The 27765-nt window shown below is 45.0% G+C and overlaps 1 protein-coding gene across 7 annotated transcripts in view; it reads left to right on the top strand.

Moving 5' to 3' along the window:
* The window catches only part of LOC122543290 (RNA-binding motif, single-stranded-interacting protein 2-like), a 261569-nt gene that overhangs the window by 145787 nt on the left and 88017 nt on the right, over nucleotides 1-27765 (top strand). For all 7 annotated transcript variants that reach the window (XM_043681795.2, XM_043681792.2, XM_043681793.2 and 4 more), the window contains exon 3: nucleotides 5551-5609. In XM_043681795.2, the coding sequence (XP_043537730.1) occupies nucleotides 5551-5609 (59 nt within the window). The remainder of the gene's footprint in view (nucleotides 1-5550; nucleotides 5610-27765) is intronic.

Here is a 27765-nt window from a genome sequence, read left to right as displayed (position 1 = left end):
AAAGGGTTTGCAGTGCAAGACAAAAGGGGATGCTAATGGGTCAAATAAAAAAATAACATATGGACATAGAGCTATTGCCACTATCTGCTGTCCAAGAAAAGAGATGCAATGGGTATGTGATGAGATTATTGCTTTTGGTTTTGTAACTAACAATGGCTACTAGATGAAGTGCTGCTCCTAGAGCTCACGTTGAGCTTCAGTTGATGCATTTGAGAGGACGAGGGCAGACTTTACACACCACATGTGGCAGATAAGCTGCAGAACTGGGCAGAAAGGTGGCAAATGGAGTTCAATGTAGCTAAGTGTGAGGTGATTCACTTTGGTAAGAATAACAAAAAGATGGGGTACTGGGCTAATGGTCGGATACTTGGTAGTGTGGATGAGCAGAGGGATCTTGGTGTCCATGTACACAGATCTTTGAAAGTTGCCACCCAGGTAAATAGTGCGGTGAAGAAGGCATATGGCGTACTGGCTTTTATTGGTAGAGGAATTGAGTTCCGGAGTACTGAGGTCATGTTGCAGTTGTATAAGACTCTGGTGCGGCCGCATCTGGAGTATTGTGTGCAGTTTTGGTCGCCATACTATAGGAAGGATGTGGAGACACTAGAACGGGTGCAGAGGAGGTTTACCAGGATGTTGCCTGGTATGGTAGAAAGATCGTATGAGGAAAGGCTGAGGCACTTGGGGTTGTTTTCATTGGAGAAAAGAAGGTTTAGGGGTGACTTGATAGAGGTGTACAAGATGATTATGGGTTTAGATAGGGTCGACAGTGAGAATCTTTTTCCACGTATGGAGTCAGCTATTACAAGGGGGCATAGCTTTAAATTAAGAGGGGGTAGGTATAGGACAGATGTTAGGGGTAGGTTCTTTACTCAGCGAGTCGTGAGTTCATGGAATGCCCTGCCAGTAGCAGTGGTGGACTCTCCCTCATTATGGGCATTTAAGTGGGCACTGGATAGGCATATGGAGGATAGTGGGCTAGTGTAGGTTAGGTGGGCTTGGATCGGCGCAACATCGAGGGCCGAAGGGCCTGTACTGCGCTGTATTCTTCTATGTTCTATATAAGGCCAGAGGCTAGCTTGAAAACTAAAACAGGACTCTGCACATGATGTCCACACTGCTTCTTGCTGAGTCAGCAGGCAGATTCTCTTCAGGCCTGTGCCCAGACATCTTCAAGCTGCCCTGGCATTTCAGATGTTGATGTTTGCAGCAGCTAGATGGACCAACCTCTTGGCACGGCTGGGAACCAACGTGCCAAGCATTGGCTGACGTGATGTGGTGCCCAGATCAACCAGCCCTGCTTTCAGTCCAGTGACAGGCATTGCTGTTATCAATGTTAATGGGTGAAGTTGGCAGAGGCAAGTGTTCAGGCTCTGGTGATTTGCTTGCACAGTTGGTGCAAGGTGGTTGGCGCAGGATGACAACCACAGCGTGGCACTGGCATCACAAAAGACTCCAACCCCAGCGGCAATTGTCTAGCAAGAAACACTCTTTGAACATTGCCTTGACCAATCTTGCTGACATGTCCCCCTCAGTGGGCCGAGGGAGGGGGCCACAAGCTGCATGTGAAGTTGGATGCCAGTGGAGCCTGGCATAAAGAATGCCCAGCAGCTTATTCAAGTTTGGGTGCAATCATAGGAGGTATAGATAAGGTGAATGGCAGGTGTCTTTTCCCTGGTGTGTGGGATTTCAAGATGAGGGGGAAACTTTCTTAAACAGAGTGGTTCATGTGCAGAATGAACTTCTAGAGGATGAAGTGGATGTGGACACATTACAACATTTAAAAGACATTTAGTTAAGTACATGAATAAGAAATGTTTGGAAGGATATAGACAAAACACAGGCACATGGGACTAGTTTGGTTTGGGATTGTGGTAGGAATAGGCTGATTGGACTGAAGGGTCTGTTTCTGTGCTGTATGACTCTATGACTCTATCTGAGATAACATGCAACAGGTACACAAGGGAGACAATAATTGAAACAAAGGGTGTGATAAAATAGGGTGGCAGGAGGCTTGTATGCAGCATGAACACTTGCATAGAGCAGATGGGCCAAATGGCCTGTCACTCTGCCGTAATTTGGTAGAATTCATTGTAATCTATAAAAAGGGGTGGGGGTTGGTCACTCAACTAAAATTCCGCTCTAGCTTGCTTACTGGTAACCCTGATGAGCCGTAAAGGGTTATACAGGGCTGGGCAGCGATATCCCTTGGCGTTGAAGTTGTGTCGGTGAAGGGAAGGCTTCCTAAGCCAGCGAACATGCCCGAGACTGAGCTGGTGGTGCCCGGATCTCTGGTCTCAGTGGCCAGCATGACAGAGCGAGTGGAAAAGGGGACAGATGCAGCCTCCTGTTCAGGAGACCAAGCCTGGTTCAGTCTGTGGCTTCTCGCACGCACTTGGCCACCAGTGCAATTAATCACCAGAATAAACTGTAATGAACACCGAGCCATTGAGAAAGAGCATGAGATCACACGGATGCCTTTGCTTGAATGAGTCATTCAGGAAATTTATACGCACTCTCGAGGCTGTAGCTGACGAGAACAGGAAATATTTTTGCACGTGACAAGATTTATTTATAGAGGCTCCTGATTCATTTAACTCTGGTAACCTTTTCCCTCCTAGGAAGGGGGGAATTGTTCAAAGCAGACTGCTTGCTTTGAACATGAGAAATCTGAGGAAGAGTGGACTATTTGGCCCACTGAGAGCATCCTGCTATTTTGTGTATCAGTTTCTCTCATTCTTACTCTGACCTCTCTTGTGTTAATCAAGTGGATTTGGGTGTTTAATTTTACTTTATTCAGAGTAATGTGTGTCACTGGTCCAGCATTTATAGCCTTTCCCTCATTCCCCTAGAGAAGGTAGTGGTGAGCTGCCTTCTTGAACCACTGCAGTCTGTGTGCTGTAGGTAGACCCACAATGCCCTTAGGGAGGGAATTCCAGGATTTTGACCCAGCAACACTGAAGAAACAGTGATACATTGCCAATGTCGAGAGTGTGGTGCTGGAAAAGTACAGTGGGTCAGGCAGCATCCGCTGAGCAGGAGAATCGATGTTTCGGGCATAAGCCCTTCATCAGAAATTAATCATTCCTGATGAAGGGCTTATGCCTGAAATGCTGATTCACCTGCTTCTTGGATGCTGCCTGATCTGCTGTGCTTTTCTAGCACCACACTCTCGACTCTGATCTCCAGCATCTGCAGTCCTCACTTTCTCCTCCTTCAGGGATGTAGTGCCAACCAATTGGGCTGCATTGTACTGAATGGTGTCGAGCTTCTTGAGTGTTGTTGGAGCTGCACTCATCCAGGCAAGTGGGGAGTAGTCCATCACACTCCTGACTTGGGCCTTCTAGATGGTGGACTGGCTTTGGGGAGTCAGGTGGTGAGTTGCTCACCACAGTATGCCTAGCCTCTGTGACCTGCTCTTGTATTCATTGTATTTATACAGCTAGTTAAGTTGTGTTTCTGGTCAATGGTAACCCCCAGGATGGTGATAGTGGATGTTTCAGTCATGGTAGTGTTGTTAAATGTCATGGGACAATGGTTAGATTGTGTTTTGTTGGTGTTGGTCATTGCCTAGCATTTGTGTGGCGCAAATGTTATTTGCTACTTGTCATGCCAAGCTTGGATATTGTCCAGGTCCCACTGCATTTGACCTTGGACTGCTTCAGTTCCGAAGGAGATGTGAATGATGCTGATCACTAAGTGGTGTTTCATGCTTTACACTGTTATAGATTTAGGGATAGACAGGGAGAGCATTGGGGCAGGGTAATGAAGTTGTGGGTATGTTATAGGTGTTATGCAGAGGAAGGGGTTGGAGTATACGAGGAGGATTTTCTGTTTGGACAGCTGTTTGGCCACAGTACTATTTATGGAAGTGCATACTACACTGTGGGCTGTTGTGAGATGAGGATAGGATACGGACATATCAGAAGCAGAGAGATGGGATTGGAGATAGCAGTGCAGACAGAATCACATGGGTGTGTGAGAATGGAGTATACAGTAATTGATATCTCCTTGTACACCATTGTTTAGGATACCACACAGAGAGTGCTTCACAGCTGATAAGGTCCTTTGGAAGTGCAGTTACTGTTGTAATGGCAACAGTCTCTTTGCACACATGGCTCAATGATGCTGGTTAAGCAGCACTGGAGGATTCCCCAGAACCTTTTTGGGATCTTTTCCATCCACTGGAGAGGGCCTCAATTTCACATTCCACCCAAAAGGTGACACTTAAAATTGGACCAGGGTCCTTTTGGTACCTCATTTATACATTTCCACACACATAATTTTTCTCGCTGTATTCGTTCACAGGATGTGGGCATCACTGATTTGGCAGTATTTATTGCTTATCCCTAATTACAATTAGGGCAGAGGGCAGTTAAGAGTCAACCACATTGCTGTGGGTCTGGAGTCACATGTTGGCCAGACCAGGTAAGGACTGCAGATTTCCTTCCCTAAAGGACATCAGTGAACCAGATGAGGTTTTATGGCAATTGATAATGGTTGCCACTAAGCTAATTTTAAAATTTAATTTGAAAATGAACTTGTAGGATTTGAATTCACGTTGCCAGACCATTAGCCTGGGGCTCTGAAGTATTAGCCCAGAGACATTAACATAAGACCACAACCTCTCCAATTGGGACAAATGGGATTTTAGTATCTTTGACTGGAATTATGTTGGGGAGTTGAGTAAAATAATTTTAATCGACGAAAGGCTAATCTCTGTCTCATTGTACATAGACTGAGCAATAGTGCCACTTTTCATAATTTTCTAATGTATGTCAGCAGGAAGGCATGCTCAGCTGGTTAAAGATTTGTTGGAAAATACGGGTGGTCCATTATAACATTGGTTGTTTTCTCAGTGGAAAGGGGCCATGAACTTTAGGCAGGGGTCACTCAGGCGTCAAGGAAGGGGGTCGGGTGACTACATGGTGATTGGGACCACCTCGTACGTTGAGAAATGCAGCCCTCAGGGTGGGCCCACATAAGAATTTGAAAGAGAAAGCAATTTTCTGGGTAGAAATACATTTTTAAAAATTAGTCAGGAGGATTATGGGAAATCAGAACATTCAGAAACCAATGATGTGTTTGAACCAGCGAATCAAAAACTAGACTTTGAATTGGCATTGACTTGACAGAGAACCAAAGGCTTGCATTTATATAGCACCTACTTCAGCGTGAGCTAAAGCTCCTTGTAGTCAATGTAATACTTGTTGAAGTGTAAGCACTTGTGTAATGTAGGGGGAAACGCAACAGCTATTTGGTGCACAGCAAGCTCCAACATGATAATGACCAGATAATCTGCTTTATTATGTTGCCTGAGGGACACTTATTGGTCAGAAGGTTAGAGAGCGCCACCTCATCTCCCGCTCCTCTTTGAAACAATGCCAGGGGAGTTCAGGATTGGCAAATGGAGCTGTGGTTTAATCCCTTGCCTGAAATGCACCACTTAGTACAGTTCTCTATCAGGGCTCCCCCTGGAGGCTCAACCTGAGGCTAATGGCCTTAATGCTGATTTACGTAATTTCTGAATTGTCCTTTTCTTTGTAACAGGTATGGTAAAATCGTCTCCACAAAGGCCATTCTGGACAAGACAACCAACAAGTGCAAAGGTAGGAGACTGTTCTTGTCCAGTGTTTGGTATTAAAGGACTTAGAAGCTCAAAGCAGGGAGCCTTGACACAACTGTCCACCCCTTGCCCCCACTCAGATGCAGACCTATCATTCATAATTTTGGCATTCCCCGATTTTAAGCTGCGCTAGCATGGAAGGTGAGGAAGCTCAGAGAAGCCATTGCAATTGTGGAGTTATCGTCAGTTCCTTGTTGGAATCCGAGGTTAAGTATTGTAAAGGGATGTTGTAATCTGCATTGAGGTGTGATAACTGCATTGTGATTTTGTTTTTAATGCGAGTTTTCAGCCAGTCACCTGAACAAACTAGTTGGATTTGACCTGAGATCAGCAAGGTGTGAGATAACGGGGAATGCGATCTTGTGCTTTGATTGCAAAATGAGGAGTGAATTGCTCTGGTAACTGTATTTATACTGTGGTAATTTCTGCTACTGTACTGTCCAAACAAGTTTGCAAATGGGTTGACGTTGCTCAGTGAGATGCCAACGATACTGAAATATTCGGACGAAATTCTCCTTCTTTGGGGATTGTGGTAACAACAACTTGCATTGATATAGCGCCTTTGTAGTTTGAACATCCCAAAAGAAGTGTTATCAGCTACAAAATTCGGTTCCGAGTCACATGTAATGGAGACGGGAGAACAGATGGCCAAATGTTTGGTCACAGGGTGGATTTTTCAGAGGGGACAGAGGTGGAGAGGTTAAGGGAGGGGATTGCAGAGCTTGATACCCAGGCAGCTGAAGGCACGTAGTGACTTAAAATTGGGAGGAGCTTGGAGGTTTGTAGGGATGGATGACTTTACAGAGATAGGTAGGGGAGGGATTTGGAAATCAGGATGTGAGTGAAAATCAAGACCAAGCTTCAGTGAGTATAGGTGTGATGGCTGAACAGGATTCAGTGTATTTTAGGATGTTGCTCAGTAAAATCTCAAATGAGCTCAAGTTTGCAGATAACTAAACAGATTTGGCCTCCATTCAGATAACGATACTTGTCTTTTCTTTATGCTCTCACAGGATGTGGGCGCTGCTTGCGAGGTTAGCATATATTGCTCATCCCTAATTGCCTCTTGACTAAGTCGCAATGGACTAGCTGCTTAAACCACTGCGATCCGTGTAGTGTAGGGCATTCTTGGTGCTGTTACGCAGGGAATCGAGAGGATGATTTGAACCTGAAATGGTTTGCATGAACCTTCATTCAGTGGGAGCAGGGCAGGATTCAAAATCTTTGCTTCCTCGCTGCTTATTCCATGGGAAAAGGCTCAGGATTCTCCAGTCATTGCTTTGGGGTGGTGACTTGAGGGGAAGGTGGGGGGGAGAGGTGAATGAACTACAGTTCCGTTAGTGTGAAGCTGAGAGCTGGCAAACAGCCCGCAGAGCAAAGAGTACCACAATTATATTCTTTGTCAGCAAATAGGTTTTAGTAGATGACTTTTTTTAAAAAAAAGCAAGGCCTTTTTATTTCTCACAAAACTGCATTGGTATTTTCTCTTTACCCTTCACACTTCCCCTCCTACACTACTGACCCCACAGAAAGTATCATTCTCATCCACAACAAAACACAGGTTTGAGATCTTCAAATGCAGTTCTTTGCAGATCATTCTGTTCTCTCTCACTCATTCGCTTGCTCTCACTCACTCACACTCTCTCTCTCTCCCTCTCTCTCTCTCTCTCACACACACACGCACACGCTTTCACAGGCCTCACATTCCTTGGATTCTGGCTGTCTGTCGATCACAGAGAGGTCACAGTGGACAACGCTTGTTGCGGAGAGAATCAGAGAGAGAGAGAGCATGCAGTAAAGTTGTCTGAAACATGTAACAGCATCTGTGCAAGTATTTATACACATAGAACTCGGTGTTCTTCCAGCAGCATTTCCTGTTGAGGTTGGCGAGCCAAAGTGGGCTGGGGGGATGGGGAGAGTCGATTCACCTTCAGTCCTCCTGAGGGTGACCAGAGTGGGCCATTTTAGAATCTACAACAGTTCTATGGCAATCCAAATAAAGTTGTGGTGGTTTGAACTCAATGCCCCGGGGGCAACGTTTGTGGTAATTAAAGAGCAAATAACCTACCACATGTCCCACAAATCATCACCATGGGAATATTGGTAGACTTGACCTCTGGCCTTCTGTTCTCCACGCCCCCCCCATCCAAACCCTCCTCCACATTATTCCTTACTGTCCACTGTTTTTGGGAGTTCAGTCTGCTGCAACCATTGATTTTTCTTTTAAATTCCAAAACAATATCTCTCTCATTTGGTCATACTGCATTTAATGAATTGTTTTTACAAAAATAAATGTTATGATTTAAAACTTTGTCAGATCTTGGCAGCCATGCATGCATGTTTTTGGAGGGAAAAAAAGTATGACCTTTTTATTTAAACCATGACTCAACGTTGCCATCCTTTACTATGTCCATTTAAAAGAGAGAGTGCTTCTCAGCTATTTGACTGGAGCAGCTTTGCAACCCAGAGCTGACCTGGCATCTGCACACCCAGACTTTCCAGCGGGCTGAGTGCACTGATCAGGAGCCAAGGTCCTGCCACATTTGCTGTCATGCCAAAAAAAGTGTTAATGTGAAGGAAGGAAAAGTCACAGGTCAGTGGTGATGCCTATACAGTTTGCCAACACTCAGGTTAGAGTCAAAGAGTCACAGAGATGTACAGCATGGAAATAGACCCTTCAGTCCAGCTCATCCATACCAACCAGATATCTTAAACCAATGTAGTCCTACCTGCCAGTATCTGGCCCATATTCCTCCAAACCCTTCCTATTCAGATACCCATCCAGGTGCCTTTTCAATGCTGTAATTGTACCAGCCTTTACCACTTCCTCTGGCAGCTCATTCCATACACTCACCACCCTCTGCGTGAAAAGATTGCCCCTTAGGTCCCTTTGATATCTTTCCCGTCCTAACCTAAACCTATGCCCTCTAGTTCTGGACTCCCTCCACCCCAGGGAAAAGACCTTGTCTATTTACCCTATCCATGTCCCTCATGATTTTATAAACTTCGATAAGGTCACCCCTCAGCCTCCGACGCTCCAGGAAAACCGCCCCAGCCTGTTCAGCCTCTCCCTATAGCTCAAATCCTCCAACCCTGGCAACATCCTTGTAAATCTTTTCTGAAACCTTTCAAGTTTCACAACATCCTTCCAACAGAAAGGAGACCAGAATTGTACACAGTATTCCAAAAGTGGCCTAACAAATGTCCTGTACAGCCACAACATGACCTCCCAACTCCTGTACTCAATACTCTGACCAATAAAGGAAGGCATACCAAACGCCTTCTTCACTATCCTATCTACCTGCGACTCCGCTTTCAAGGAGCTATGAACCTGCACTCCAAGGTCTCTTTGTTCAGCAACACTCCCTAGGACCTTACCATTAAGTGCATAAGTCCTGCTAAGATTTGCTTTCCCAAAATGCTGCACCTCACATTTATCTAAATTAAACTTCATCTGCCATCCCTCAGCCCATTGGCCCATCTGGTCAAGATCCCATTGTAATCTGAGGTAACCTTCTTCACTGTCCACTACACCTCCAATTTTGGTGTCATCTGCAAACTTACTAACTATACCCCCTATGTTCATATTCAAATCATTTACGTAAATGATGAAAAGTAGTGGACCCAGCACCGTTCCTTGTGGCACTCCACTGGTCGCAGACCTCCAGTCTGAAAAACAATCCTCCACCACCACCCTCTGTCTTCTGTGTTCGAGACTAATGGCTAGTTGTCCCTGTATTCCATGAGATCTAACCTTGCTAACCAGTCTCCCATGGGGAACCTTGTCGAATGCCTTACTGAAGTCTATATAGATCACGTCCACTGCTGTGCCCTCATCAATCCTCTTTGTTACTTTTTCAAAAAACTCAAGTTTGTGAGACATGATTTCCCATGCAGAAAGCCATGTTGACTATCCTTAATCAGTCCTTGCCTTTCCAAATACATGTACATCCTGTCCCTCAGAATTCCGTCCAACAACTTGCCCACCATATATCTTGTATAAAATCTTAGTATGCAGTCAGTTTTCTATGAAGAGCTGTCGGTGGAGCGGTAAAGTCGCTGACTAATGCTTTGGGGATAGGAGTTCAAGTCTCACCACACCAATGGTGGAATTTACTTACAATTTGTAAATCTAGAATTGAAAATTAATCTCAGTAATGGTGACCATAGTTGTTACAAATCTCTACCTGGTTCACTGATATCCTTTAGGGAAGGAAAGTGCCATTCTTACCTGGTCTGGCCAACATGTGACTCCAAACTTACAGCAATGTGGTTGACTCTTAACTGCCGTCCGAAATGGCCTGAGTAAACCTTTCAATTTAAGGGTACTTAGGGATAGGCAACCAACGCTGGCCCTGCCAGTGATGCCTACATCCCCTAAGACAGGTGAGCAGAATTAGGCCATTTAGCCTATCGAATCTGCACCACCATTCAATGAGATTATGGCTGATCTGATTATCCTCAACTCCACTTTCTTGCCTTTTACCCATAATGCTTGATTCTCTTTTGCAAAATCATGAATGAATAAAAATGAGTTGACTCGCATTCGCTAATGAGCTTGGATTACTGCTGATTCAGACCTCTTTGAAATAACTCCACAGAGGCCGTATCCTGTCACCTTTTCTTTACATGTGGAGAGTCCTTGACACTGATCCAGCTCTCACAATGAACAGAACCTCTGACCGTCCTGTTTATTTATTTTTAAAATTTTATTGAACAATTCACAGTTTACAAAACAATTAACATTAACAGCTGTATACAGAGAAACAGCAATTTTACAAGGGAGAGGAATGGCAAAGCCAAGCCCCAAACCCTAACGTTCAACTAGTTTTCAAGGAAATGAGGCAAACCTCAAATCCCAGTTTCAATCATTACAAAACAGTAACAATGACAAGGACATATAAGACAGTCCAATTACATAAGAAACAGTGCATACAATAAGACCCCCAGAAAGCCACCCTCCCCCCCCCATCCCTCCCACCTTCCGGCCACTCTAAGGCAGTCCGCCCCTTTGCACCTTCCAGCTCTTGATCCACCCCATGCCCCTTCCAGTTCTTGGTTTGCCCTGGCACACCTTTCGACCACCTCTAGGACAGCCCGCCCTGGTACCCGCTCGGGGTGACAGCACTGAGGATGGCTACCCGCCTTCCGGCTTCACTAACCGCCCTCAGCACCTTCTGACCACCTCTAGGACAGTCCGCCGCGGTACCTGCCCGGAGTGATAGCGCTGAGGACGGCCTACCCGCCTTCCGGCTCTCGGTCTGCCCCTACATACCATTGGGTGCTCACCCACCCCGATGCGCCATCTGGCCCATGGACTACCCTGACACACCTTCCGGCCATCTCTAGGACAGCCAGTCCCCTTCCCCAGGGACGACAGTGTGCAGGGTAGCCCACAAGCCTTCCAGATCTTGGCCTGCCTCCATGCATCTTCTGGCGCTCAGCTGCTCTGCCACACCTTCCGACCACCTCTAGGACAGCCTGTCCCGATTACCCCTTCTCAGGATGACAGCGCTCAGAACAGCCTACCCACCTTCTGGCTCTCGGGGCGACTGGCATCGGGGTTGCCTACCCACCCTTCAGCTTTCGGGACAGCCTACCAACAGGTTCGCAGGATGACCTACCCACCCTCTGGCTCTCGGGGTGACAGCTTTCAGGATGACCTGAGCCTCCCAGCTCAGTAAGGCCTGCCAGACCCAGGGACATAAAAGACAGTGCAGGTGATAAACCCATAAACAAAAAGGCAAAGTCAGTTACCAAAAACAGAGTCCCCTCTGGTACACAGGAGTCCATTACCATAACAGTTCTCTTCTGTGTACATAGTCCATTACCAGGAACAGAGTCCACTCCAGTATGCAGAGACCATTGCCAGAAACAGAGTCGACAACCAAAGGCAGAGTCCAGTCCAATGTGCAGAATCCAGTCCTGAAGGCAGCAAATGCATATCCCACAGCACACAACAGATGTTCAGTCTCCATAGAGGCCTGGTCCATCCATAAGAGAACCAGGCCCACTCAAATTGACATGGTACATTGTAAAGGGGCAGTTAACTCCCGAAGGCAGAGTCCATTCCTGAAGGCAGCAGATGTTCACCTCCCAGCACACACACAGGTGTTCAGTCTTTACAGAGGCCGAGTCCACCCACAGAGGGCCAGGCCTACCCACACAGGAACAGTTCATCTGGAAAGGTGCAGTTGACTCACAGGAGCCCAGTCCAAACACCAAAAGAAGTGAAAACAAACATGCAAAAGAAAAAGAAAGAAAACCAGAGTGCAAGGGCTAAGCCCTGCCACAAACCCAATAATGTCCTTTTCTCAAAGTGGAAGAAAAGTGTAACACACAGGCTGTAACCAGCCGGTGAAACAACAGTTCCCTAATGAGAACTCAAATACACTTGTAACACATTGATTATGTAAATCAGCCAGTTTAGAAATCAGTCCTCAATAAAAAAGGAATACCAGTTAACAAACTGGCCATATAATTCTGCCTGTTTAGGAATCAAGTTCCCCAAATAAAAACAGAAACCAACAGCAGCAGTACACACTGCATGTGGGCAGCCAGCTCAGAGTCAGTTCCCTGACACAAATGGAGAGTCTTTGACACTGACCCATCTCCTTTAAGAGCCAGCTCTGAGTGAGCAGAATTGCTGACACTGCTGTTTTTATGTCCGCCAAGGCTCCTTGATTGGGGCTGTTCATCTGGTCCAATCAGGGAACTCATTCTATGAGGTCTACCTGGCTGACCTTGTTACAATCACTACACTCTTCAAAACGCCTGTGTTTAAAATGGGTTTATAGTAATAAAAACAATCAAATTTGTTAATGTTTTGTGTAGAGTCCAAAGTTGCCATGTACAGCATCTCAGTTTGTTTTGCTAAGAAATGTGGTGTTAACTCTCTCATTTGTCTAATTACTGCAAGCCTCACCCGCAATATATCCCATAGATTAACAAGTATAAAAAGAATCTGAAGAATATTAAACTAACACCTCTGTCTTTTAAAAGAAATCACTGAGATAGAACCCCATGGTGGAGGAAGCTGACTGACTTCATACTAAAAAGCCAGCACTGGCACTATGGACTAAATGGCCTTTTGGAATGAGTCATTCTGGGATTCTTGAATTGAAATACTGGTCTAGTCGTGGATACGCATTTAAAAAAAAAACTCACTGATGTTTGACCTGCCCTTTCTGCAAAGATGTGAGTATATGCAAAACAATTTAAAGGGTCCACACATTAAAATACACAGGTTTGGCTTGACAAAGCCAAGTTTGAACTGTGGTGATGGGGTTTGTTTTTCCTATAGGCCATTCTGGAAAAGTGGAATGAAAGGAGACAACTCATTTCCCTCTTATTAATTTTCTGGCTGTCAGTCATCCCTTTCCACTTTCATGTTTACTGGGCAGCTATTGGTCATGTTGTATATGAAGACTCGACCAGCTCAATGTTTATCTGCTGCAAGTGGGGCTGAGGAAGCTGCTCTTATTTGATCTCCAGTTTTTAGCACCTGCTGTGCCCTCCTCTCTGCCTCCACCAGCTCTCTCCCTCCACTTTGGCTGGTATTTGCTCCCTGGCTGCCATCCATCCACGATATCTTACCCGGGTATCTATGCAGCAGGGGCCAGTTTGAGAAACATGCATGCACTGACTTAACATCACACATCAACAGGCACTGGAACCAGCATATCAACACGTATGTAAATGTCTACTTGACATGCAGTCAAGTAATTACATGGATGCGACATGGGCATGGACAAAGATTGGCACGTGTAGATGTGCATGCAAATGCACACAGCTACATGTGCACACATGCAATCATGCACGCAAAATATATAATCGTGCACATGCATGCAAACACACAATCATGCATGCTCCAAATGCATGTAATCATGCACATATGCATGCAATCATACACACAAGCAAACGCGTAATCACATGTACAGACATGCAATCACGAGTGTACACAAACATGTGCAATCTCGTACACGCAAGCAGTCATGTGCACGCATGTCCACAATACAAAGAAACCACAGACATATCACTCGATGATAACTCTGAAGCAAGAATCGTGACTTATTTTTCTCCTTCTCTCTGGTTCAGTATACTGAGGTTAATTGCATCAGCTGTCTGGCTCAGTTAGTAACAGATTAGGGCCCTACCCTGGGACTAACCCAGGCCACATGCTGCTGCTAGTTACTGCTGAACCGTTAGTGGAGGCTGGAATGTTTACCCTATTCACTTTTGCCCCTTTTAACCATGTCTTGTTGCAGTCGAATGGGGATTGGATTGTAAACAGAAGGAGGAGAACCTGACCCAGTGACTGACATCCCAGCATCTGATCTGCACCCTCTTTGATCAGCAGCAAACTGTCAGAAGTTGGTTCTGGAGTTACTGTCCAGGTCCTTCACCTGTCCACTGTGAGTCTCAGAAAGTTGGGGCTGGAGCAAGGGACATCGTTGGATGATGAGGAAGAGGGACAACTATGACTTGTTTCTAAATCCCTGGAGTCCAGATTTTATGTCTCATTCTGGGCCTAGTGTTCCTTTTGGTTGTAACAATGTGTGTAGGTTGGTTCAGCTAGGCTTTGTCATGGCCATGGCTGAATTTGGATCATGTCAATTTCGGCCTATGGTTGAAGCTAGCTTGGATGGATCAATATCTATGTCTCCTATTGCTACGACCACCAAACTCTGCACAGTTTGCTTGGTCATTTGTACCATAGCTTTTGTGGGACCAGCACCATTGTCTTGCTTCTTCTCTGGCTTTCTTACCCCTCAGTTTCTGCTTCACTTGTTGCTAGGAAAAGGCTGTTGAGTCTTTGTTTCCCCTCTCACTGTGTTAAGTTCTTTTTTCCTGAGATTCTTACACACTTGATGCAACTGCAAAGGCCAACTTCTGTGAATGAGCAAAATTTATTGAGCACAGTATTATATAAGCTTTGAAAAACCCTGATTCGCCTTCGCCATGCCTGCAAAGCATGTCCAGGGAAACTGACTGAACGAAGGAAACAGTCCTTCCTTTATACAAACTCTTTACATCACAGTCAGTAATTCTCTAAAAACAACCCCCAGCCACTCCCTCACAGTTACATGCCACGCAAGACAACGCCCCAGCCACTCCCTCACAGTCACATGCCACTCAGGACACAATACAGTGACCACATCATCTCCAGAAACCATGGAATGCAAATCATCCCTTAATGGCCAGCTCTGGCGTGAATTGTATATTTTTGTAACAATAGGGGAATAGTCAAATTCCAATGTAATGTTCTTATTGATTTCTGAATAAGGGATGAAAATGTAAATAGTAGGAGATGACTATGTAAATTGCTCTGAATGGCAAGGAAATGGCAATGTAAATGGCTCTGAATAATCGGAGATGATAATGTAAATTTCTTACAATCTATCCGCAAGTCAGAGGCATCTCATCCTAGCCTCAGGACATCCAATTTCCTGCAGGTCAGCAGAGCAAATTAACTCTTTAATATCACAACTGGACTGAACAGCTATTTTGATTCCTGAGACTTTCCACGTGATTGAACCCACTCATTTGTCTTGCTGTTCATCCAGCTGATTCTGACTGTCCTGCACCACACCCGCTTTTCAAAGCTGTTCTCTTCCTCTCACCTTTCTGAAGAGTCCACCTTAATCACATCTATATAGTGCAACACTTCGCACAAATGGCTGTACTGGGCATTTCTTCAGGCTCGTGTCTATGCTATTGGACTTCCAGCCAAGGGTGCTCAAGCCTCTTTTCACAGCAAGGAATTTCCTGCTTTTTAGGGCCGTGTTGCAAACTAACCCAGTGGGGAGTTTATGGTGGATTCATATTCTTTTTAAAATTGACGTCAGGTTTGACCCACCAGATCCTTAAAACATTTTTTTCAGTTTTTGTATGTGAAGCTGGATCTGCGAAAACTGGTAATCTGGCAGTTTATGTGCAGGATATGCTTTAATTTAGGGAAAGGAGGAGATCTTGACATCACAGGAGATCCCTATGGGCATGAATCATTATCCACTGTTCAAATGGATGCTCAGAGGTCAAAGGTTCAACATCTGGATGTCTGTAATACATTCTGGGAAAGATGGCATCTCTTGTGTACACCTTGTGATCTGGAGAATTTTGGCTCTGAAGCAACATGCCTGTCTGTTTTTAAACATAAAATAAGGATTTTCAAGATTTCTTTTTCTCTCCTGTTTAGTCCAATGTCAAATTCTCTCTTGGCTGATAGCAAATGTTGTTATTTGGGGTAAAACTTGAGGTAATCTCTGAATTATGAACCAAAATAAGTACATTGTTCCATTTCTGGGTTTATTCCCTAGGTCACTAACTAATGGGTAAGATACAGAGGAGCCAAATTGCTGGGAAATTAGCAAGTACAAATGTAGGAACTTAATTATCTGAATATAGACTGGAATTGTATTAATATACAGGCCAGAGAGGGGGAAAGAGTTTCTGAAATGTGCTCAGAAGACTTTTTCATGATCAGTATGGCTCTGACCCAATGAGGAAAGAAGAATCTGGTCCTGGGGAAATGAGGTGGGTCAAGTGTCAAGAGGGGAGCATTTAGGAAACAGCAATCATAATGTCATAAGGTTTAAATTAGCTATGGAAAAAGACAAGGAGTGACCTAGAGGAAAAACACTTAATTAGTGGAGGCCCAATTTCAGTGAGATAAGAAGAGACCTGTCCCAAGTAGCTTGGAATTAAAGATTGGCAGGCAAAACTGTAACAGAATAAGTAGCTGCCTTCAAACAGTTTGAGTGCACTCAGGGTACATGCCCCTGAAGGGGGAGGGTAGGGCAAACAAATCCAGTGCTCTCTGAATGGAGAAAAAGATTGAGAGTATGATTAAGCAGAACAAGGGGGTTTATGGCAGATGTCAGATCAATTTTTAAAAAAAACAGAAAAGCAGAATATTTCTCATAATGATGTGAGATTGGGAAATGCAAGCATCCAAAGAGATCTGGTTAACCTTGTTCATGAATCACTGAAAGCTAGCAGGCAGGTGCAACAAGCAATTAGGAAGGCAAATAGTTCGCTGGCTTTAAAATAAAGGGGATTTCAACACAGGTGTGCACATATTTTGTTATACAGAGCCTTGGTTAGACCATGCCTGAAGTATTGTATACAGTTTTGGTCTCTTTGTTTAAGGAGGGATGTACGAGCCAGAAAGGTGTAAAGTAGATAGGCAGGAGGCTGGAAGAACACAGCAAGCCAGGCAGCATCAGGAGGTGGAGAAGTCAACGTTTCGTGTGTAACCCTTCTTCAGAACTGGAGTTGGGTGTAGGGGGAACTGCAGATAAAAGGGTGGGGGGGTGCAGGGTAGTGAGGTGGGGATAGGTGAAGACAGGTAGAGGGTACGACCAGGTTGGTCAATGGAAGGAATGAGTCCGCTTGGTAGCACAAAGGAAGGGTCGGTCAGAGGAATGGAAGGGAGGGGGAGGGTCTGGGAAGGAAGGCTATTTGAAATTGGAGAACTCAATGTTGAGTCCTCCAGGCAATAGGCTGTCCACGCTGAAGAACAGATGGTGTTCCTCCAATTTGCAGTCTGATTCATTGTGGCAGTGGAGGAGGCCGAGGATGGTCATGTTGGAAAAGAGTGGGAAGGGGAATTAAAATGGATGGTGACTGGGAGGTCCGGTTGTCCCCTGCGGGTCTGACTGAGATGCTGAGCGAACCTTTCCCTTTATTCTCCGTTTGTTCTCCCCAATGTTGAGAAGACTGTGTCAGGAGCACTGGATACAGTAAACTAGGTTGGAGGAGAGGCAGGTGAACCTCTGTCTCACCTGGAATGACTGTTTGGGGTCCTGGATGGAGGTGAGGTGGGTGTTGAACCGGCAAGGTTTGCATCTTCCCCAGTTGCAGGGGAAGGTACCTGAGGGTTTGGGGGAGGGGGAGTGTTGGTGGGGAGACTGGCGCGGAATGCAGAGAAGGGTGGGGAGGGGAAGATGCTCTTGGCGGTGGGGTCTAGTTGGAGTTGGTGCAAGTATTTAAGGATAACGTGTTGGATACGGAGGCTGGTGGGGTGGTAGGTGAGGACAAGGAGACCCTGTCTTTACTGTGTTTAGAGTGGAGGTGTTTTAGAGCAGTGGAGTGGGGAATAGAGGAGGTGTGGTGAAGGGCTGTCTGGATGACAGAGGGAGGAAAAGCATGTTGTTCAAAATAGGTGGACATCTGGGATGCTTGGGAATGGAATGTCTCCTCGTCCGAGCAGATTGGGTGGAGGTGGATTAATTGGGAGAACAGGATGAAGTTCTTGCAGGATACTGGGTGGGAAAAGGTGTAGTTCAGATAGTTATTGGGAATCTCTGGGTTTGTAGTAAACATCAGTCTGGAGACTGTCACCAGACATGGAAATGGAGTGGTCAAGAAAGGAGAGGGAGGTATCCAAGATGGGCCAAGTGAATTTGAGAGCAGGGTGGATGTTGTGGGTGAAGTCGATGAACTGCTCCAGCTCAGCCTGGGTGCAGGACGCTGCACCGATGCAGTCGTCGATGTAACTGCAGAAGATTTGGGGCACAGTGCCTGTGTAGGTACTGAAGAGGGACTGTTTGATATACCTCACAAAGAGGCAGGTGTAGCTGGGTCCCCTCTGGGTGCTCATGGCCAACCACTGGATTTGGAGGAAATGGGAAGAGTTCATTCGAGTGGCCCAAGAAAGGGAGTGCAGCTGAGATTCACCAGATTAATCCCTGGGATGGTGGGATTGTTTGATGAGGAGGGATTGAGGAAACTGGGATTGTATTCTCTTGAGTTTCAAAGAATCAGGGGTGATCTCAATGAAACTTACAAACTTCTAACAGGGCTCAACAAGGTGGATGTAGATCAGATGCTTCCCTTAGCTGGTGAGTCTAAAACCAGGGGGCATAATCTCAGGAGAAGGGGTAGGCTGTTTAAAACTGAGACGAGGAGACATTTCTTCTTTGGAATGTTGTAGAAGGCTGCAGAGGCTCAATCATTGAGCATATTTAAGGCAGAAATTAATTTATTTCTGGAGACTGATGATATCAAGGGATAGTGCGAGAAAGTGGCATTGAGCCAGATGATCAACCATGATCTAATTGAACGGTGGAGCAGACTCAATGGGCTGACTGGCCCAGTCCTGTTCCTGTTTTCCTATGTCCAAATACCAGGATGACATGATAAAGTTCGGAGAGAATATATAAAACTAAATAACAGCGGCAAAGCTACAGTATGCAAAGAGACTTATATAGCCACATGAAAAGTCAAAGGGTGATAAAAGGGGCATTAGGATCAATTAGTGGCTCAGTGGTTAGCACAGCTGCCTCACAGCGCCAGGGACCCGGGTTCGATTCCAGACATGGGCGACTGTCTGTGTGGGATTTGCACATCCTCCCCGTGTCTGCGTGGGTTTACTCTGGGTGCTCTGGTTTCCTCCCACAGTCCAAAAGATGTGCAGGTCAGGTGAATTGGACATGCTAAATTGCCCATAGTGTTAGGTGTGTTAGTGAAGGGGAAATATAGGGAAATGAGTCTGGGTGGGTTACTCTTCGGAGGGTCAGTATGGACTTGTTGGGCCGAAGGGCCTGTTTCCACACTGTAGGGGTTCTATGAGATATGAAGAAGCCAAGGGATTGAGAGTGGAGGTAAGTTACATAGACATAAACCTTCTTCAATGCAGGCATGGGGTCAGAGGTAGTGCTGTACCCATGTTCAAAAAAGGATATGAAGATGATCCCAGCAACTACAAGGCAGTCAAGTTAACCTCAGTGGAGGGAAAGCTTTTCAGAACTATAACTGGGAACAAACTTAGTGGTCACTAGGACAAGTATGAATTAATTAAAACAAGTCAGCATGGATTTGTTAAAAGCAAATCATGTTCAACGAACTTGATTGAGTTTTTTTGATGAGGTAACTGAGAGGGTCAATTAATATTCTTGTCATCAGGGTTGGGACCTGTGGAATAACAGGGATAGAAGTGGCCTAGCTACAGAGTTGGCTGAATGCTGGAAACAGAATGGTGGCTTTTTTGTACCGAATCAAAGAATTGTTACTGCCCATCCTTCTACCGGTTCTAAAACTGAGTGTCAATCTCATACCTTTTCCACACATCCCTGCACCCCATTCCTATCCCAATAACCATCCAATGCCCCTCTTGAATGCCTCAATGGAACCTGCCTTCCCCACATTCCCAGGCAGTGCCTTTCCAGACCCAAACTACTCGCTCAGTGAAAAAATGTTTCTTCTCACATCACCCTTGCCTAGTTTGCAAATTAAGATATGCCCGTTTGATCTTTTTCTCTTGTATAAGCAGGAACAGCTTCTTCCTCTCTGCTCTGGAGGCATATATCAGAGTGGAGCTCCCCAGGGTTTGGTATGTGGACACTGCTTTTTTTGATCTGTATTAATGACCTTAACTTGTACAGGGCACCATTTTGCCACTTCTGATAACTTGGAAATGCTCTGAACTGTGAGGATGATGGCGTTAGACTTCAAGAGGAGACAGATGGGCTGGTGGAATCTTCACACTTCAGATGAAGTGTGAAGTAATGCATTTTGGTAGGAAGAATGAGGAGAGGCTAAGTGAAATAAAGGATACAATCCAAAGGGGTTTCAGGAGCAGTGGTAGCTGGGGGGGTTAGATGCAAAAAAAAACACTGGAGGTGCGGGACACGGTGAGAAAATAATTAAAGCAGGATATGAATCCTGGGCTTTTGAAATCAAAACATGCAATGCAAAAGCAAAGAATTTAAATGAACCTTTATAAATTATTGGTTTGACCTCAACTAGAGTATTCTGTAATATTCTGGGAGTCACAATTTAGGATGGATGTGAAGGTTTTAGAGAAGGTGCAGAGAACTCACGAGGTCTCAAGGATAGGGAACTTCAGTTACATGGGTAGATTGGAGAAGTTAGGGCTGTTCTCCTGAGAGAAGAGAAGGCTGAGAGGAGATTTGATTGAGGTGCTCAAAACCATGAGAGGTCTGGGCAGAGTGGATCAGGAGAAACTGTTCCCATTGATGGAAAGATCGAAAACATGAGGCATACAGATTTAAGGTGCCTGGCAAAAGAAGCAGTGGTGACATGAGGAAAGGTTGCAACAAGTGATTAGGATCTGGAATGCTCTGCCTTTGGGAGTGTGGTCGAGGCAAGTTCAGTTGAGACTTTCAAAAGGGAATTGGATAAGTACACAAAGAGAGAATGTTTGGAGCACAGTGGGGGAAAAGGTAGGGCATTGAAACTAATTGAGTTTCTATTACAGATGCCTTGCATTTGCACAATGGGCTGAATGGTCTCTTTCTGCACCGTCACCATCCTGTGATTTCTCTAACCATGGAGCAAGATAGAACAAGTTTAAATCAGTGGACCTCTGGGTCAGTACTAGAAGCAGATTCAACCAAATAATTTAAGGCACGGTTCAGATTGTGGAGGGGAGACTGGTGATTTGTTCTCTGAGAATGATTGAAAATATTTCTGGTGAGCTATCATTCAGTTCGTAGCTGTGTCAGAGAAGGCTGTGAGTTCAAGTCCTACTTCAGAGATTGGCACACAAAAATCTAGGCTGACACTCCAGCTCAGTTCCAAGAGAGTGCTGTGCCATCAGAGATACCATCTTTTGGATGAGACTTCAAACTTAGAGGCCCCATCTGCTCTCTCAACTTGGCATAAACAATCCCATGGCGCTATTGTAAACATGTACGGGGAATGAAGCCCAGTGTTGCAGCCAATATTTGTTCCACAACCAACTTCACTGGAATGGTCCTGACAGGTTGAATGGCCTATTTTAGTGATACTTTGCACTTACTGGAACCCAATGATTGAACCATTCTTTCATTATTTGTGGGAGCTTGCTTGTACATGCATTGGCTGCTGTGTTTCCAGATGACAACACTTCAAAACTACTTCATTTGGCTGCCAGGAGCTTTTGGGATATACTGCTGGCCATGAAAGGTGCTATAGAAACACAAGTCTTTTGGTTCTGCATCTTGAAATGTGTTCGCAAACTGGGATGGGAGGGTGTATTAGTGTAGTCTGTGACAGCTGCTGATTGATTTGGCAACTCTGAGACTCTGCTGGAAAGTGTTGTTGCATTGTTTTGGAACTTTGGAGGAAAACAGATCAAAATGCCACTTTAAAAAGGAGGAAGACAGACAAAGGCAGTGACCACATGGTCAGGGAAAGAAACCTATGCCGCTGCCTGACATAGAAGTGAATCTGCACAGTTACTGCCTTTGCTGTTTGAGTTCACGTATCTCTGGACTTGGGAGTTGTCTCAGAAAAATTAGACAGCAAAATTCACAGCTGACCTTGGAGGAACCTGTGTGGGAGAGCTCACAGCACAGGAGTAGATAAGTGCATAGTTTTTAAGTGTAACCTTGTTGTAAGTCGACAATAGTGAGTAGAGTGGGTTCTTTCTTGATTATATGTTTTATTGAAATCTGTCTTGATTAAATTCTAAAAGTATAAACCATAAATATTAAGTTAGTCTGGAGCAGTGGGTTTTTTTTAGCAATAAGACAGTGCTATTTTCTGGATCTGTAGGTTGTTAAGGTCCAAAGATGGCCTGTAGTAGAGTGATATGCTCTTCCTGTCAGATGGGGGAGTTCAGGGAGAGTTTCCATATTACTGATGATTATGTCTGCAGAAAGTGTCCTTGCGTGAAAATCCTATCAGATCGCATGGGTCGGTTGGAGCGGCAATTTAGAGGCAATAAGGAATTTACAAGAGCTAGGGGGTGTGATGGATGGCAGTTATACAAAGGGAGAAAAGCCGCAGATACAGTCAGGTAGATGGGTTAACTTCAGGAAAGGTAGGAGGGGTAGGCAAGAGTCTCCTGTGGCTACCCCATCTCAAATAAGTATGCTGTTTTGGAAAATGTAGAGGGTGATAGACTCTCAGGGGAATGTAGCACAAACAGGCCAAGTTTCTGGTTCTGAGACTGACTCAAATGTAATGAGGGGTACGTCAGGATTCAAGTGATTGATTGTGATAGGGGACTGTAGTCAGAGGCACAGACAGATGTTTTTTGTGGCCGGCTGCGATAAATCAGAATGGTGTGTTATTTCCCTGGTGCCAGGATCAAGAATATCTCCGAGAGGGTGTGGAATGTTCTCAAAAGGGAGAGGGACCAGCAGGAGGTCATTGTACACATTGGACCTAATGACACAGGAAGGAAAAGGATGAGATTCTGAAGGGAGAGTATAGAAAGTTAGGCAGGAATTTAAAAAGGAGTTCCTCAAGGGTCGTAATATCTGGATTATTCCCTCTGCTACAAGCTAGTGACTGTAGGAGTAGGGAGATAGAGCAGATGAATGTGTGGCTGAGGAGCTTGGTGCAGGGTAGAAGGGTTCACATTTTTGGATCATTGAAATCTCTTCTGGGATAGAAGTGACCTGTACAAGAAGGACAGATCCCACCTGAATGGGAAGAGGACTAATATACTGGCAGGGAGATTTGACAGAGCTGTTCGGCAGGATTTAAAATGGTACGGTTAGGGGGTGGGACCCAGGGAAATAGTGAGGAAAGAGATCAATCAGAAACTGGTACAGTTGGGAAAAGGAGCGACTTAAACAGTCAGGGCAGGCAGGCAGGAACAAAGCAGGGACAAATTAAACTGCATTTATTTCAATGGAAGAGGCCTAACAGGGAGGGCAGATGAACTCAGAGTATGGGGAGGAAAATGGGACTGGAATATCATAGCAATTGCAGAAACGTGGTCAGGGATGAACAGGAATGGCAGCTTAATGTTCCAGGATACAAATGCTACAGGAAGGATCGAAAGGGAGGCGAGAGAAGAGGGGGGAGTAGCGTTTTTGATAAGGGATAACATTACAGCTGTACTGAGGGAGGATATTCCCAGAAATACATCCAGGGAAGTTATTTGGGTGGAACTGAGAAATAAGAGGAAGGGATGATCACCTTATTGGGATTGTATTATAGACCCCCTAATAGTCAGAGGGAAATAGAGAAACAAATTTGTAAGGAGATCTCAGTTATCTGTCAGAATAATAGGGTTGTTACGGAAAGGGGATTTTAACTTTCCAAATACAGACTTGAACTGCCACAGTGTTAAGGGTTTAGATGGAGAGGAATTTGTTATGTGTGTACAATAAAATTTTCTTACTCAATATATAGATGTACCGGTTGGAGAAATTGCAAAACTTGACCTACTCTTGGGAAATAAGGCAGGGCAGTTGACTGAGGTGAAAGTGGCACTTTGGAGCCAGCAACCATAATTCTATTAGTTTTAAAATAGTGATAGAAAAGGATAGACCAGATCTAAAAGTTGAAGTCCTAAATTGGAGGAAGGCCAATTTTGACGGTATTAGGCAAGAACTTTCAAAAGTTGATTGGGGGCAGATGTTCGTAGGTAAAGGGACAGCTGGAAAATGGGAAGCCTTCAAAAATGAGATAATTAGAGTCCAGAGACAATATATTCCTGTAAGAGTGAAAGGCACAGCTGTTAGGTGTAGGGAATGCTGGATGACTAGAGAAATTGAGATTTTGGTTAAGAAGAAGAAGGAAGCATATGACAGGTATAGACAGGATAGATCGAGTGAATCCTTAGAAGAGTATAAAGTCGGAATATACTTAAGAGGGAAATCAGGAAGGCAAAAATGGGACATGAGATAGCTTTGGCAAATAGGGTTAAGGAGAATCCAAAGGGATTCTATTCGTTTTCCCATTTTTTTTTTGGAAACTGCCCCTGTCCCTGTAGATGCACCACAGAAAGCATTCTATACGAATGCATCATCGCTTGGTACAGTAACTGCTCTGCCCAGGACTGTAAGAAACTACACAGAGTTTTGAATATGTCCCAGTCCATCACGCAAACCAACCTCCCATCCATTGACTCCATCTACACTTCTAGCTGAGTCAGAAAGGCTTCCAACCTCTTCTGTCGGGCAGAAGATACAAAAGCTTAAACACACAGACCAACAGATTCAAGAACAGCTTATCCCCTACTGTAATCAGACTTCTGACTGGACCTCTTCAATCTAAAATTTAATGTCGATCTCACTCTTTGTGCACCTTCACTGCAGCCATAACATTGTATTCCTCACTCTGTTCTATTACCCTAATGCACTTTGTATGGTATGATCTGCCTGTACTACACGCAAAACAAAATCTTTCACAGTACCTAGGTACGTGTGACAATAATATATCAAATAAAACAAAAATAAATCCATGGCCTGAGTAGAATGTAGGCAGACCCTTGTGGAGAGTTAGCATGCACGTGATGGGGGTGAAGAGCCTCCTTCAATGCTGGATCCATCCTGTGATATTTATTGAAAGTCATTATTTTCCAAAATCACTTTACGCAAAGGGAAACCAATCCTCTAAGAGGCAATGTTAAACATTTGCGGGCCACAGATACAAGGATTGTGTGACAGATATTAATTGGCTGCTGGTGAATCTTGAGTTGGCTACCCGTAGATGGACCACTCCCTATGCCCTCATCTCACCTGCAGGAACCAAGGTGACCTAACTGGAGTACATCAGTTTAACATCACCTCTCTCCAAAACACCTGCTCTGGTTTCTGTATGTGAACACTAGTAACTCATTGATTCGTTAACTTGGAGTTAGATGGTCCACATCATCCCAACATGGCTTCATCAGTTACCTGGGGATGGGGCTTCCAAACATGGTTGCTAAGCCTTGTGATAGCTTCCTGCTTTGCAGCAGTGGCCAACCTTCCGCTGCTCACAGTATCTGTTTGATCCTGAGCTGAGCGTTCAATTGCATATAGAAACAAAGAACTTAGAAGCAGGAGTAGGTCATTTGAGCCTGCTGCGCCATTCTATATGATCATGATTGATCATCTAACTCAGTCCCTGTTCCCACTTTCTCTCCAAATCCTTGGATCTGTTTAGCCCAAAGAACTATATCTAACTCATTAGAGTCATAGAGTCAGAGAGATGTACAGCACGGAAACAGACCCTTCGGCTCAACCCACCCATGCTGACCAGCTATCCCGACCTAATCTAGTCCCACCTGCCAGCACCCGGCCCATATCCCTCCAAATCCTTCCTATTCATACAGTCCATCCAGATACCTTTTAAATGCTGCATTGTACCAGCCTCCACCACTTCCTCTGGCAGCTCATTCCATACACGCACAACCCTCCTCTGTGAAAACGTTGCCCCTTAGATTCCTTTTATATTCTCTCCCCCCTCCCCCCACCCTAAACCTATGCCCTCTAGTTCTGGACTCCCCCACCTCAGGAAAGGACCTTGTCTATTTATTCTATCCATGCCCCTCATGATTTTATCAATCTCTATAAGGTCACCCCTCAGCCTCCAATGCTCCAGGAAAACAGCCCCAGTCTATTCAGCATCTCCCGATAACTCAAATCCTCCAACCCTGGCAACATCCTTGTAAATCTTTTCTGAACCCTTTCAAGTTTCACAATATCCTTCTGATAGGAAGGAAACCAGAGTTGCACGCAATATTCCACAAGTGGCCTAACCAACGTCCTGTACAGCTGCAATATGACCTCCGAGCTCCTATACTCACTACTCTGATCAATAAAGGAAAGCACGCCAAATGCCTTCTTCATGATCCTATCTACCTGTGACTCTACTTTAAAGGAATTATGAACCTGCACTCCAAAGTCTCTTTGTTCAGCAATACTCTCCAAGACTTTACCATTAAATGTATAAGTCCTGCTAAGATTTGCTTTCCCAAAATGCAGCACCTCTAACTTATCTAAATTAAACTCCATCTGCCACTCTTTCTTGAAAACATTCAATGTTTTGCTCTTAACCACTTGCTGTGACTGAAAATTCCACAGGGCTCACCACTCTCTGGATGCTGACATTTCTCCTCATCTCAGTCCGAAATGGCCTATCCCATATCCTTAGACTGTGACCTCTCTGGATCTGGACTCCCTCGTCATCGGGAGCATCCTCCTGCCTTGATCCTGTCTAGTCCTGTTAGAATTTTATAAGTTTCAATGAGATCCCCCTTCATTCTTCTAAACTCCAGTGAATATTGTCTGAATAGACAATAGACAATAGATGCAGGAGTAGGCCATTCTGCCCTTCGAGCCTGCACCACCATTCATTATGATCTTGGCTGATCATCCTCAATCAGTATCCTGTTCCTGCCTTATCTCCATACCCCTTGATTCCGCTATCCTTGAGAGCTCTATCCAACTCTTTCTTAAACAAATCCAGAGACTGGGCCTCCACTGCCTTCTGGGGCAGAGCATTCCACACAGCCACCACTCTCTGGGTGAAGAAGTTTCTCCTCGTCTCTGTCCTAAATGGCCTACCCCTTATTTTTAAGCTGTGTCCTCTGGTTCGGGACTCACCCATCAGCGGAAACATGTTTCCTGCCTCCAGAGTGTCCAATCCTTTAATAATCTTATACATCTCAATCAGATCCCCTCTCAGTCTTCTAAACTCAAGGGTATACAAGCCCAGTCGCTCCAATCTTTCAACGTAAGATAGTCCCGCCATTCCAGGAATTGACCTAGTGAACCTACGCTGCACTCCCTCAATAGCCAGAATGTATTTCCTCAAATTTGGAGACCAGAACTGCACACAATATTCCAGGTGCGGTCTCACCAGGGCCCTGTGCAGCTGCAGAAGAACCTCTTTGCTTCTAATCCCTCATTCGATCCCAGTCCCTCTTCATACGTTAGCCCTGCCATCCAAGGAACCAGTCTGGCAACCCTTTGTTGCACTCCCTTCATCACCAGAACACCCTTCCTCAGGATGAGGAGACCCAAACTGCACACAGTACTCCAGACGTGGACTCACCAAGACCGTGATACAATTGCAGCAAGATATCCCTGCTCCTGTACTTGAATGCTCTCACTATGAAGGCCAACATACCGTTTACCTTCTTTATCGCCTGCTGAACTTGCAATGCTTACTTTCAGCGACTGGTGCACAAGGACACCCAGGGCTTGTTGCACCTCTCCCTTTCCCAATCTATTGCCATTCAGGGGCCAACTACCTGTTTTTGCTCCCAAAGTAGATAACCTCACAATTGTCCACATTATACTGCATTTGCTATCTTCTGTATTGCAAAACTCCCCTACTTCCACCTTCTCCAGCTCACCCACCTATCTGACATAGAAAGTCTTGGTTATACCTTTGTCCTCTCTCTGCTTAACAGCTCCAACATCCAATATGACTGACCTCATAGCCTCCACCTCTCACTTTGA

This window comes from Chiloscyllium plagiosum, unplaced genomic scaffold, assembly GCF_037043375.1.
Source record: "Chiloscyllium plagiosum isolate Xiang-an unplaced genomic scaffold, Cpla_swu_hap1 HiC_scaffold_53X, whole genome shotgun sequence".
Taxonomy (NCBI): domain Eukaryota; kingdom Metazoa; phylum Chordata; class Chondrichthyes; order Orectolobiformes; family Hemiscylliidae; genus Chiloscyllium; species Chiloscyllium plagiosum.
The sequence above is the reverse complement of the archived record's forward strand: the minus strand, read 5'-3'. Positions and strand labels throughout refer to the sequence as shown.